At 48.0% G+C, this 13307-nt stretch overlaps 1 protein-coding gene across 4 annotated transcripts in view; it reads left to right on the plus strand.

Moving 5' to 3' along the window:
- LRP1 (LDL receptor related protein 1) overlaps window positions 1–13307 on the plus strand; it is a 494504-nt gene that overhangs the window by 269559 nt on the left and 211638 nt on the right. For all 4 annotated transcript variants that reach the window (XM_075337062.1, XM_075337061.1, XM_075337063.1 and 1 more), the window contains 2 exons: window positions 78–203; window positions 328–444. In XM_075337062.1, coding sequence (XP_075193177.1) covers window positions 78–203; window positions 328–444 — 243 coding nt within the window. The remainder of the gene's footprint in view (window positions 1–77; window positions 204–327; window positions 445–13307) is intronic.

Genomic DNA, 13307 nt, shown 5'->3' on the forward strand with positions numbered 1-13307 from the left:
CCACACCCGCTCGTGTTTGTACTGAACTGTTCAGATACCTGACATATTTTCTAAAAATCTTTCTTGTCTTCATGAAGATCAACACACTTGTCCGTCCGATCGCTTCAAATGTGAAAATAACAGATGTATCCCCAACCGCTGGCTGTGCGATGGCGACAATGACTGCGGCAACGGAGAAGATGAATCTAACTCCACCTGTTCAGGTGACTATATCTAGGAAAGGGCAGTATCTACGTGTTTTGCTATTTCCATAGGACTTTTTTTGTTCATTCGCCTGTTCCCATTCCTCTTTGTGGTCCCTCACCTGCCCCTCCTTCTGCTTTACAGCCCGCACATGCCCTCCTAACCAGTTCTCCTGTGCTAGTGGTCGTTGTATCCCAACCTCTTGGACTTGCGATTTAGATGATGACTGCGGTGACCGTTCTGATGAATCCTCGACATGTGGTGAGTGGTGGCTTCTCTGAAGGCAAAAACTAAAATTGACAATAAAAGCGCAATCTGAGTCAGACAAAAACAAATCTTCATTTTTTTCTCTCAGGCATTTAAAGGGAGCCTGTCACCATATTTTTTCGACCCCATCTGAGAGCAGCATGATGTAGGGGCTGAGATCTTGATTCCAGCTATGTGTCTCTTAAGGCCACGTCTCACTAAGCGACATTGCTAGCAACATCACTGCTGAGTCATGGTTTTTGTGATGCAACAGCGATCTTGCTAGCGATGTCGCTGTGTGTGACATCCAGCAACAACCTGGCCCCTGCTGTGAGGTCGCCGGTTGTTGCTGAATGTCCTGGACCATTTTTTAGTTCTTGCTCTCCTGCTGTGAAGCACACATCACTGTGTGTGACAGCGAGAGAGCAACGAACTGAATGTGCAGGGAGCCGGTTTCTGGCAGCCTGCAGTAAGCTGTAACCAAGGTAAATATCGGGTAACCAAGTGAAGCACTTTGCTTGGTTACCCGATATTTACCTTGGTTACTAGCATCCGACGCTCTCAGGCTGTCAGTGCCGTCTCCCTGCACTCGTAGCCAGAGTACACATCGAGTAAATAAGCAAAGTGGTTTGCTTATTAACCCGATGTGTACTCTGGCTACGAGTGCAGGGAGCCAGCGCTAAGCGGTGTGCGCTGGTAGCCAAGGTAAATATCGGGTAACCAAGCGCTTGGTTACCCGATATTTACCTTAGTTACCAAGCGCAGCTTCGCTTCCACGCGTCGCTGGTGGCTGGAAGCTGGTCACTGGTCGCTGGTGAGATCTGCCTGTTTGACAGCTCACCAGCGACCATGTAGCGACGCTCCAGCGATCCCTGTTAGGTCAGATCGCTGGTGGGATCGCTGGAGCGTCGCTTAGTGTGACGGTACCTTTACTGAGCTGTATGTTATCATTTTGATAAAATCCCAGTTTCCTTTGCTGCATATCTCAGCTCTGTATAACCACACCACTGATTGGCAGCTTCCTGTGTACACTGCATAGATAAAAAGCTGCCAATACTTACTAGGGGGCAGGGTTATACCGAGCTCATGAATACAGAGGACTACCTGTCAGCAGCTTCACTAGTTCTTCAGTGATAGCCTCCTGCTGATAAACTATTATTTTATCCAAACTACAGCAACAAGCAGCCCAATAAGTGACACATCGCTGGAATCAGGATATTTGTCTCTGCGTTATACTGCTCTCAGATTAGGTAGCAAACGTTTGGTGACATATTCTCTTTAATTTATTTGCCAATGAGCTGATTCAGAAGCAGATTAATGACCACTTACAGAGCTGGACGCCCCTGATTTCCTACAAAGCTTTAAATCACAATTTGAAAGCCTCAACATTTAATTAGAAACTAGGCCTTAATGATGAATCGGCCCTCACCCCAGTATGCAGTTTTTGTTTATTTTTTTTCTAGTCTATTTACAATAGTAAAATGTCTTTTTTAGAAAAGCTAAATTTTAAGAAGCTGATGCTGGTTTTACCTTTTTATTAGACTTTTCGTCTTATGAAGTTAGTTATTGCATCAGATTGTGCGTTACCCTTTTATTCCCTGAAACCTGCCCTATTGACATCTTTCCCGAATCACTAACTCGCTAGATGTACATCCTAGAAGTCTAGCAGGGCAGCTCCTCATTATTTACAATAGAAAATCAATGTTGATGTGCAATTTGCTATCTTATCTGAGCTGCTAAAGACGAATGAGAACATTGAAGGGTTTATCTGTATTCCTAAGTGCTGGTGATAGTGTTCAGTTTGGACTCATCATTCATTTTTATGAATGTGTTCTCTACGCTGCATCCACTCCCTCCATGTAGCATAACTCAATGTGCCGGTAGATTCTTCAAACTGTATATGGAAGGCAATACATTCAATTTTGTTTGCTTTTCTCAGATAGATTTAGCAGACCAATGGTTAGTCCATGTCTGTTCTTAAAGGGGTACTCCCGCACCATTCACTTTCACATCTGAAGGAGAGCCATGTTGATGAAGATACATTTACTGATACATGCCAGGACCATACACAGTCAGCTGATATCTTGTATCTGTCCTATTGTAACAAATGGGACAGGTTTACAATACCTTCCTATCAAGCACATGATTTGGCCAGTATCAGTAGATCTGATTTCAGTGTCCTCGCTCACCTCCACACATGGAAGTGAGCAGAACTATAGTCCCCTCTGACAAAAAAACTTGGCTTCTTGCTTGCTAAACTCTTCTGTTAGACATGGTAAGTGGTTAGTCATTAATAGAGTTGTCTAGCTTTACAAACAAGAACCAGTTCATATACCCTTTAAGAGAATAGGTAAAGAAGCACTCCCATCAACATTTTTATCCTCTTAATATATTGCAATCATCATATTATATAGCACTGTGTACTTACAATTGCTCAGGTTGCCTTTTTACCAGTAAATTCTTCTCTTTTCTCTACTCTTTGTAGAAAGAGGAAGTCTCTTATCCATGCCTGAATCATTTCTCTCTTCAACTCCTGCCCCAACTGCTGCCTCTTCCCCCTGCCATTGACTTTTGCAGGGACTCATGCAGGGAAAAGAGACTTCCTGTTTCTACATAGAGCTTACAAGGAATCAGAGAATCAGTTTTTAATCACGTGGTGTCCTAGACCTAATGTAAAACAGAAGAATTAATTGGATAGAAGGGCAAAATGGGCAATTGTAAGAACTCAGTGCTATATAATAAGATGATTATAATATATTAAGAGAATAAAACCTTTGCTGGTTGTGCTTCTTTAATAGATGGGATTCTATCTTCAGTAGTGTCACCCAAGAGGACCAGTCTTTTCCTGCATTACAAAGATTATCTATTGATATGAATGGACACAATGTAATACTTAGTTTCCCCTGAGCTGGTGCTGCAGAGATTTTCCACCATTACTTCCAGATCTCCATACACAGCCGATTACTGAGATTGTGATCTGCTTATTATCTAAGGACACTTTTAACAACTAGGAGTGGTCCGACGCTATATACCCTCATATTCCTTCAAGGGAGGTTGTGAAATAACCTATATAGTCTAAATCCCATCTTTGCACTCAATGACCACTCATTAAGTATTTACTGCAGACGTTTCTGCATCAAAAATGTGTCTCTTGATAGGAAAAGGGCTGCATAAAAAAAACGTGCCTTTGCAGCGTTTTATGGGCGCTCTTTTGATGTGTTTTTTTTTCCCCATTTATTAGAATGGGTGAAAAAGTGCTGAGGCAATTGACATCCTGTAGATTTGAAATTGCTTCCAATCTGCATTGAAAAAATAAGCAGCATTTCCATGAGACTTCAGAAATCTCCTTTACTTTGCTGGGACAGTAAACCGCTGCGGGTTTAGTTCACAGCAAAACCATGTGGGAAACGCCGCTGCACACTGCAATGTATGAACATACCCTTAAAGCAGTGGTCCCCAACCTTTCTAACCTTGACATCCACATTCAGCTCTGAGAGAGGGTCATGAGGCAAATCCAGAGTCATCACCTCACCCGAGTGGTGACGTCCGGCTCCCGCCTCACCCACAATAGTGACAGTCAGATCCACCATTATCGGTATAACTACAGCCAAAGCTTCCCCTCAGAAATCACACCAAGGCAATATACCAAGATCCAGGGATGCCATCTTACCTTCTAACGCTATCTCCCACTACGGTATCATCCTATGTCCACCTTAGCACTTCCTTAATTTATCTCTCCAGTATATGGGCGTCCAGATCTGCTCTTCTGTGTACAGCTACTGACAAAAGTCTCCATCTGGAGACCTGCTCTTCATAGCTGTATTCTATACTTGGTGCTAATGCGTTAAGTTGTCAGACAGCCACGATCCACACATCATGGTCCTGCGAGCCACAGATTAGGGATACTTCATGTAGAGTATATAAAGTTTTTAAATGATAACCTGTATTTATATGTAGTTATACATCTATTACACAAATAGTGGACAACCCTTCTTAAAGAGGACCAACTACAGGATTTTCATATATAAACTAAAGCCAGTGCTATACTGGTGCCAGGATGCTGAAACTAAACATACCTTAAGTTGGGAGATCGGATGTATACTTTCTGAAATACAGGCAAGTAAAGTTTGTGAATGCACTGTTATTTCATAAGAGGTGCAATGGAATAGCTAATAGGTGGGTCGGGTTTTACTAGTTATCCTTCTGCTTTCTGCCTGCCTGTCCTTCCTTACCATGTAATAACACAGACAGGGGGAGGAAGGACAGGCAGGCAGAAAGCCGAGGGATAACTAGTAAAAAGAGGTTGCTCAGTGAAATGCACTGTTGCACTGACCCACCTATTAGATATTCCATTGCACCTCTCATCAAGTAACAGTGCATTTCTCAAACTTTACTTGCCTATATTTCAGAAAGTAAACAGCTGACCTCACAACTGAAGGTATGTATAGAATCAGCATGATAGTGCCAGTATAGCACTGGCTTTAGTTTATACATGAAAATCCTGGTGGCTGGTCCTCTTTAAATGTAGTAGTTCCCTCTGTAACATTAAACAATAAACCTTTTACTTGCCAGGGCCACCCAGTAATATGGGTGCCCGGCTACTATGACTTTGGCTGCTGCGCTCACTTTGCATAACAATCATCAGCAAAGCCTTGGACAACCCCATTAATTGCAAGCCTGGTGTAACAATGTTTTATAGAAGTTTGTTATAATATCTAATGATGGAGCCTTAGTTTTTTTATTGAGCCAATGTAAGTTTGTCATACCCTATTAAATACCCGTGAGTTTGTCTAATAAAGTATAACAGGGATTTGGGCTTTTGCGTTCTCTGTAGATTTCCACCTCGCTTGGCGCGCCATCCCAGATTTCACTACATCCGCTTTGATATGTTAATGTACGACATCTACAGTGCCGCTTTATTAGATCTTTGTTACACCACTGTCTCCTGAGAAAACCTCGTTGTGACTATTTGCAGACTCCCTCTGTCCTGTGGCTCCAGAAAAGGTTTTAGTGGCCAACTTTAATTTTTTGTCTGTTTGGTTTCCAAGAATCACACAACAACATACACTACATTTCTAATTTGCTTTTCGAATACCGGGCTCAAGGTGAAATCCAGGGGAAAACTGATGGATATATGGTTATAATGTCTTGTGGACAGGTCCAGGGAGTCATTTGCCCTTAAATATTGAATGTGTCTAAGACCCCTTTCACATTGCGTTTTAGTGGCTCCGTTGGGGCATACGTCCGAAATCCTGCCCCTTCCCCCCCAAAACGTGTTTCGGACGTATGCGCCGACAGGGCTATTGAGTATAATGGAGCAGACAGAGCAAGCGTGTGCTCTGTCTTGCACCATTTTCGGGTGTATACGCTTTCTGCAGGCGGATGCCCAGACGTAGCAGACTACGTTCGGGTGTCCGTCTGAAAAAAGCGTATACACCCGAAAATGGTGCAAGACAGCATACGCTTGCTCTGTCTGCTCCATTATACTCAATGGCCCTGTCAGCACATACGTCCGAAACACGCTTTGGGGGGGAGGGGCAGGATTTCAGACGTATGCCCCGACGGAGCCACTGAAAAGCAATGTGAAAGGAGCCTAAGGATGATATCTGTGCGATCCATATAATAAAGGCCCCTATAGACATTCAACTAACGTAACGAGAAGCTGCCGATTTTGTTCTTTCTCGGCCAACTGTATAATATTTATGGGTGTTACTATCTCCAACATCTGATGTCCGGTAAGATAATCCAGCGTGTTCGGTTTCGGACTGCTAATCCTTTTTGTAAATGACAGGATAAACCAGCCAAACAATCGCTCTTGTCTATGTGGGAGTCTGGAGAGAGAGTTGCCAGTTGACCAATCAGCCGAACCATGGATCAGCCAACAGTTATCTATCGAGCCAAAGAGTTGGAGCCCATTGATACAAGACTTTGCCTCCAAATTTTTAGTTGCATCCAGGGTTTGACAGTTTATTCATATTTGTTGATCTGAGAAGACAATAAGGAATGTGGCTCTACAGTAGGTCTCTAGATCTTTTATAAAGATGAATCTTGTGCGGGTTACTGTTTCTTCATCGTTCCTTATGGGAGACCCAGACCATGGGGTGTATAGCTTCTGCCTCTGGAGGACACACAAAGTACTACACTCAAACGTGTAGCTCCTCCCTCCGAGCATATACACCCCCTGGATGACAAATCTAACCAGTTTCAATGCTTTGTGTTCAGGAGGTCACACACACACATGCATTCTCTGATTTTTGATTTTTGATTTTTTTGATTTCAAAGATTTGGAAGAAAAGCGGGTCCAGTCTGGACTCCCGGCATGTCCCTTCTCACCCCACTGTGTCGGCGGTGCTGTTAAGGTTGATTTTACAAGGCTGGAGCCTTCACATGCCGCGCTCCTTCACCATCCCCTGAGGCTCTGGCTTGAAGTGGGAGCCATCACGGTTCTCACTGCTTTGCAGGAGACCGGTCTCCATCCGCAGCCCTTTCAGGATCCTGCCGGACGGTGCGCTCACCCCCCCAGGGACCTGGCACCTGCGTCTCACAAGCTAAGTACTGAGACGTTATTACCACAGAAAGTGGTCTTTCCAGGGGTCCCTTGTACTTTATATATTGGGGAGATTGTGTTATATGACTGTGTTAACATTTCCGGCCGGTTCTCCAGTTTTCACTGGAGAACCGCGCCGATGGTGCCTGCACGCTGGCCGCATGTTTAAATCTAGGCCCCGGCTTCGCCTGAGGCCTAGTTTCGATTTCACTGCCCCTGCATGTCAGTCATGCAGAGGGACAGTGCGGCTCCGCCCAGCGGCTGTTCAGCACAGGGAACGGACACTCCTCACTGAGGAAAGATTCCCTCCCCTGTATACCTCATTTGCCCGCTCTGAGTAGGCCCCGCCCCCTCTCCTCGCTCCGGTCGCCATTTTATCAGCGTTCTCAATGTCTGCATAGGCACAGAGATACCACATTGTGACAAATGGGGGCCTGGGCTGGGGGACTGGAGGGCACAGAGATGTATGTTAAACGGTCTGGCAAGCCACAACCTCCGGTTGTGCAGCTGCTTATATACTCTGTTTATATACTCTGCTGGGGGTCATTCTGGACAGAGCCCCCACTTCTGCAGCATGTCTCACATCAGAGCAAGGCTGCAAGGCTGGTCTTAATATGCACTGCATGTAGACTCGTACTGCCTGTACCGAGCACATAAACACAGTGGTCCCTCAGCCTGGAGGCTCATCAGTGGTCCCTCCAGCTGCTCCGGCTCCGGTGGCTGAACCCCCGGTTTGGGTAGAATCCGCTCTTTCCAGGGGACAGCTGTCCCGGACTCTGCTGAGCATGCATTAGCCCCCTTCTCAGGGCGCTTCTGCTGCTACGGCTCGCTCAGCAAAGCTCACAGAGGACTCTTCATCTGGTCTCAGACCCCGTCCTCCTAAAATGGAGACGCAGGGTCCCCTGTCCTTCCCCGTCCCACAGCTCTGATTCACGAGCTGACTCGCAGGACGAGGAGGATGTCTTTACTAGGGGCTCGGACGCTACTTCATGTACCATTGATCTGTCCGAAGGTGACGCAGATGCTAATGATTTGATTGCGTCCATTATATTTGTACTGGACCTCAATCCCCCTCTATCAGAAAGGCATCAGTATACCTTAAGAGAACAAGGAGTGTGTTCCTTAACCACTCCAGTTTTCAGCCCACTGTGACCAAGCCCAGAGCCTGTCCTGACAGACGCTCCCAAAGCGTGGTTCTGATGACTGTTTCTCCCTTCCACCAGAGGTGGTCAAGGAGTGGGCTCATTCACCAAGGGTGGACCCTCCGGTGTCTAGACTTTCAGCCCGGATAGTTGTATCAGTGGCTAACGGCACCTCTCTAAGGATCCCACTGTCCGCCAGGTTGACCTTCTGGCCAAATCTATATATGAGGCGGCAGGGGCCTCGTTCTCCCCATCTTTTGCAGCAGTGCGGGCTCTCAAAGCCATCTCTGCTTCTCTGGAGGAGATGCATTCCCTCACCAGGGACTTTATGCCCGAAATGGTTGCCTTAACTTCCAGGCTTCAGTCTTTTCATCCTATGCCATGTCTGCCATGCTGGAGACTGCCACCGCACTGCGGTGGCCTCGGCTACTTCCTTCGCTATCCGCAGGCTCCTGTGGCTTCGAGAGTGGAAGGCAGATGCTTCTTAAGAAGTTCCTTGCTGGGCTCCCTTTTGCTGGGACCAGTCTATTCGGTGAACAACTGGATGAACTTATTAAGGAAGCTTTTGGCAGGAAGAGTACTTCCATGCCACAAACCCAGGAAACCTGTCCAGGGCAGGAACCAGTCGAGGTTTTGTTCCTTTCGTTCCTCTAACTGGTCGTCCTCTAAGCCCTCGGCCTCGTCCACTAACTCAGCCAAGGTCCGTAAACCAACTGGCGCATGAGGCCGCGTCCTCAGAAGTCCGCAGGAGCTGCTGCCACCAAGGCAGCCTCCTCTTGATTATCTGGCCGCGCCAGCAACGTCCTTGGTCGGTGGCAGGCTCTCCCACTTGGGCGACGTGTGGTTTCAACACGTCTTCGATCAGTGGGTGTGGGTTACCATCTCCCACGGCTGCAGAATAGAATTCTATCCAGCCCGCCAAACAGAGGGTCGTGGCATTCTTGCAGGCCTGTGGAGTAATTGTACCAGTTCCCGACTGGGAATGGTCCTGAGATTTCTACTCAAATCTCTTCCTAGTCCCCGAAGAGGACGGTGCCTTCCGACCTGGATCTCAAGCTTCTCAACAAGCATGTTCAGGTGCGGCATTTTTGCATGGAATCTCTGCGATCAGTCAATGACCCAAGGAGATTTCTTAGCATCCATTGACATCAGAGATGTCTATCTGCATGTGCCAATCGCAGTTTCACACCAGCGTTGGCTACGTTTTGTAATCGGAGAGGAGCATTTACAATTCGTGGCTCTCCCCTTCGGGTTAGCCACGGCCCTTTGTGTATTCGCCAAGCTCATGGCAGCAGTGGTTGCGGTTCTGCACCTCCAGGGGTTGGCAGTGATTCCTTACCTGGACGACCTTCTAGTCAAGGCTTCATCCAGTGCAGACTGTCAGCGGAGTGTCTCGCTCACTCTCGCCACGCTTGCAAGTCCACTCTGACCCCGACCCAGGAACTTACGTACCTAGGGATGCAATTCAAGACTCTGCTGGCACTTGTGAAGCTGCCCTTAGTCAAACAGCAGTCCCTTCATCTGGCGGTTCGCTCTCTGCTGAGGCTCCGCCGGCATTCCATCAGGCACCTCATGCAGGTGCTGGGTCAGATGGTGGCGTCAATGGAAGCGGTTCCCTTTGCCAGTTCCATCTGCGTCCCCTGCAGCTGGACATTCTCCGCTGTTGGGACAAGCGGACCTCTCCCTTGCACAGGCTGGTGCCTCTGTCGCCACAGACCAGGAGCTCTCTTTAGTGGTGGCTTCGGCCCCTCTCCCTGTCCCAGGGACGCTCTTTTCTGGCCCCGTCATGGGTGATTCTCACCACGGATGCCAGTCTATCCGGCTGGGGAGCAGTGCTTCTCCACCACCGAGCACAGGGCACTTGGACTCCGTCCGAATCAGCCCTCTCGATCAATGTGCTGGAAATCAGAGCTGTGCTCCTAGCTCTCGTAACTTTTCACCACCTGTCGGCGGGCAAGCACATTCGAGTCCAGTCAGACAACGCAACAGCAGTTGCCTACATCAATCACCAGGGCGGGACGCGCAGCGCCTAGCCCTGTTGGAAATTCAACGCATCAGTGGACGGAAGACTCCAAGTCCACCATATCCGCACCCAGGCGTAGAAAACTGGGAGGCAGATTATCTCAGCCGTCAAACAGTGGACAGCGGCTAGTGGGCCCTGCATCCGGCAGTGTTCCGGTCAATCTGCCGCAGGTGGGGCACGCCGGATGTGGATCTAATGGCATCCCGGCACAACAACAAGGTCCCGGTTTACGTGGCTCGCTCCCACGATCCTCAGGCCTTGGCGGCGGACGTGCTGGTTCAGGATTGATCCCAGTTCCGTCTGGCCTACGTGTTTCCCCCTCTAGCTCTCTTGCCCAGAGTCCTGCGCAAGATCTGAATGGAGAGCCGTCGGGTCGTACTCATCGCCCCAGACTGGCCCAGGTGAGCTTGGTTCCCAGACCTGCTCCGTCTGTCCGTAGAGGTGCCGTGGCATCTTCCGGACCGCCCAGACCTTCTCTCACAGGGTCCGTTTTCCGCCAGAATTCTGCGGCTCTCAGATTGACGGCGTGGCTCTTGAGCCTTGGATCCTTATGGCTTCAGGCATTCCTTCCGAGGTCATCTCCACTATGACTCAGGCTCGGAAGTCTTCCTCGGCCAGGATTTACCACAGGACTTGGAGAATTTTGCTGTCCTGGTGTCGCTTCTCCGGCCATGCTCCTTGGCCGTTTTTTCCTTGCCGACCATCCTGTCCTTTCTACAGTCCGGTCTGCAGCTAGGACTGTCCCTCAATTCCCTCAAGGGACAGGTCTCGGCTCTGTCAGTGTTGTTCCAGCGGCGTATCGCCCGACTGGCCCAGGTGCGCACCTTCATGCAGGGCGCGCCTCACATCATTCCGCCTTACCGGCGGCCTCTGGATCCCTGGGACCTTAATCTGGTCCTCACGGCCTTACAGAAACCCCCCTTTGAGCCTCTTAGGGAGGTTTCGTTGTTTCGTCTTTCACAGAAGGTTGTCTTTCTGGTGGCCATAACTTCTCTCAGGAGAGTCTCTGATTTGACTGTGCTCTCTTCGGAGTCACCCTTTTTGTTTTTTTCACCAAGTCAAGGTGGTTCTCCGTCCGACTCCGGGCTTTCTCCCTAAGGTGGTGTCTCCTTTCCACCTTAACCAGGACATTTCATTGCCTTCCCTTTGTCCGGCCCCTGTGCATCGCTTTGAGAAAGCGTTGCATACTTTGGATTTGGTGCGGGCGCTCCGGATCTATGTGTCACGCACCACCGCTCTCAGGCGGTGCACCTCTCTTTTTGTGCTAACCAAGGGTCAACGCAAGGGTCTCTCGGCTTCTAAACCGACCTTAGCTTGTTGAATTAGGTCGGCCATATCCGATGCCTACCAATGTTCTCAGGTGCCCCCACCGCCTGGGATTAAGGCGCATTCGACCAGAGCTGTCGGTGCCTCCTGGGCTTTCAGGCACCAGGTTACGGCTCAGCAGGTTTGTCAGGCTGCCACTTGGTCTAGTCTGCACACCTTTTCGAAGCACTACCTAGTGCAGGCTCATGCTTCGGCAGATGCAAGCTTGGGCAGACGCATCCTTCAGGCGGCTGTCGCCCATTTGTGAAGTTAGGTTTTACCTACTTCTCAGTTCTGTTTATTTCCCACCCATGGACTACTTTGAGACGTCCCATGGTCTGGGTCTCCCATAGGAACGATGAAGAAAAAGAGAATTTTGTTACTTACCGTAAATTCTTTTTCTTATAGTTCCGACATGGGAGACCCAGCACCCTCCCTGTTGCCTGTTGGCAGTTTCTTGTTCCGTGTGTTTTCACCGGCTGTTGTTGTAGACAGAGGTTCCGGTTATTCCGGGTTTTACTCTATCTCTACTTATGGGTGGATGTCCTCCTTCAGCTTTTGCACTAAACTGGTTAGATTTGTCAACCAGGGGGTGTATATGCTCGGAGGGAGGAGCTACACGTTTGAGTGTAGTACTTTGTGTGTCCTCCGGAGGCAGAAGCTATACACCCCATGGTCTGGGTCTCCCATGTCGGAACTATAAGAAAAAGAATTTACGGTAAGTAACAAAATTCTCTTTTTTAGAGGGGTTTCCTCAATTTTTCAAAAGTCGGAACAGAGTGGGGAATATTATAAACTAAAGAAATACTTTGAATTTCTCGCAGCTTAGGTGGTATTGGGAGTGAGGACATCCCGTCTGTCAGTCAAGTGACCACTGCAGCCAATCACTGGCTTTAGTGGGGACATTTGCATGTATAGTACATGATTCCGAAGACCAGTGATTGACAGCAGCAGGCACATTACTGCTGTCATTCCTGGAGAGCTGGGGAATTCAGGGGATAACGACTCTTTAGTTTTCATTATTTGATTGCAACGTTTAAACATTTCCCCCTAAAAAAAAAAAAAAAAAGCACGAGATGTCAGCAATTTGTAAGTTATTGTTTATATAATGGGCAGACGGACAATGTGCAAGGCGTGGTTGTTCTGCAAGCTTTTTTTTGGGGAGGAGGGGGTGATGAACCTAGCTGCAACATTTTGGACTGTGTTGCTGGGCGGCTTATGTATGCGGGCTTCTGGTAGCACAGCCATGGGATTATCCAGGTGTGTTTCCACTCTTCCGATAGTGCAGTGGTCATCAACGTTTCTGACCGTGATAGCCACATTCATCTTTGAGAAGGTCGAGAACCACATCCAGCTACCGCTCCCACACAATAGTGTCACTCATAGACCCCATTACAAGTACAGTACAATGACAGCCAAAGCATTTCCACAGAAATCACACTGAGGCTGTATACCAAGATCCAGGGGTCCTACATTACCCCCAATCACATATGTACTTCTATGCGAGGCTACTCTGGAGACCTGCTCTTCTTAGTTGTTTGCTGGACCTAGTGCTTTTACACCAAGCTGGAAGATGGCCACGAGCCTTGCATCTTGGGCCCCCGAGCCACAGGTTGTGGACCCCTGCTCTAGTGGATGTATGAAGACGGCCATAGTATTTTACTTTTCTGTTACTATACTTTACAATTATCGGTCAGCTTGAAAATATCGGATATAATAGTCTTTTTGCCAAAGGAAAAGTATTCTTATGGTTTTAGTTTTCCAGGCAGACTACAAGATAGGCTTGTCCTGTTATTGTAGTGATGGCTGGTTACCCAGAAACAATGATCCCGATACTATCGGAATAAAGCATAAAGCAGCC

This window comes from Anomaloglossus baeobatrachus, chromosome 2 (genome assembly GCF_048569485.1).
Source record: "Anomaloglossus baeobatrachus isolate aAnoBae1 chromosome 2, aAnoBae1.hap1, whole genome shotgun sequence".
NCBI classification, from domain to species: domain Eukaryota; kingdom Metazoa; phylum Chordata; class Amphibia; order Anura; family Aromobatidae; genus Anomaloglossus; species Anomaloglossus baeobatrachus.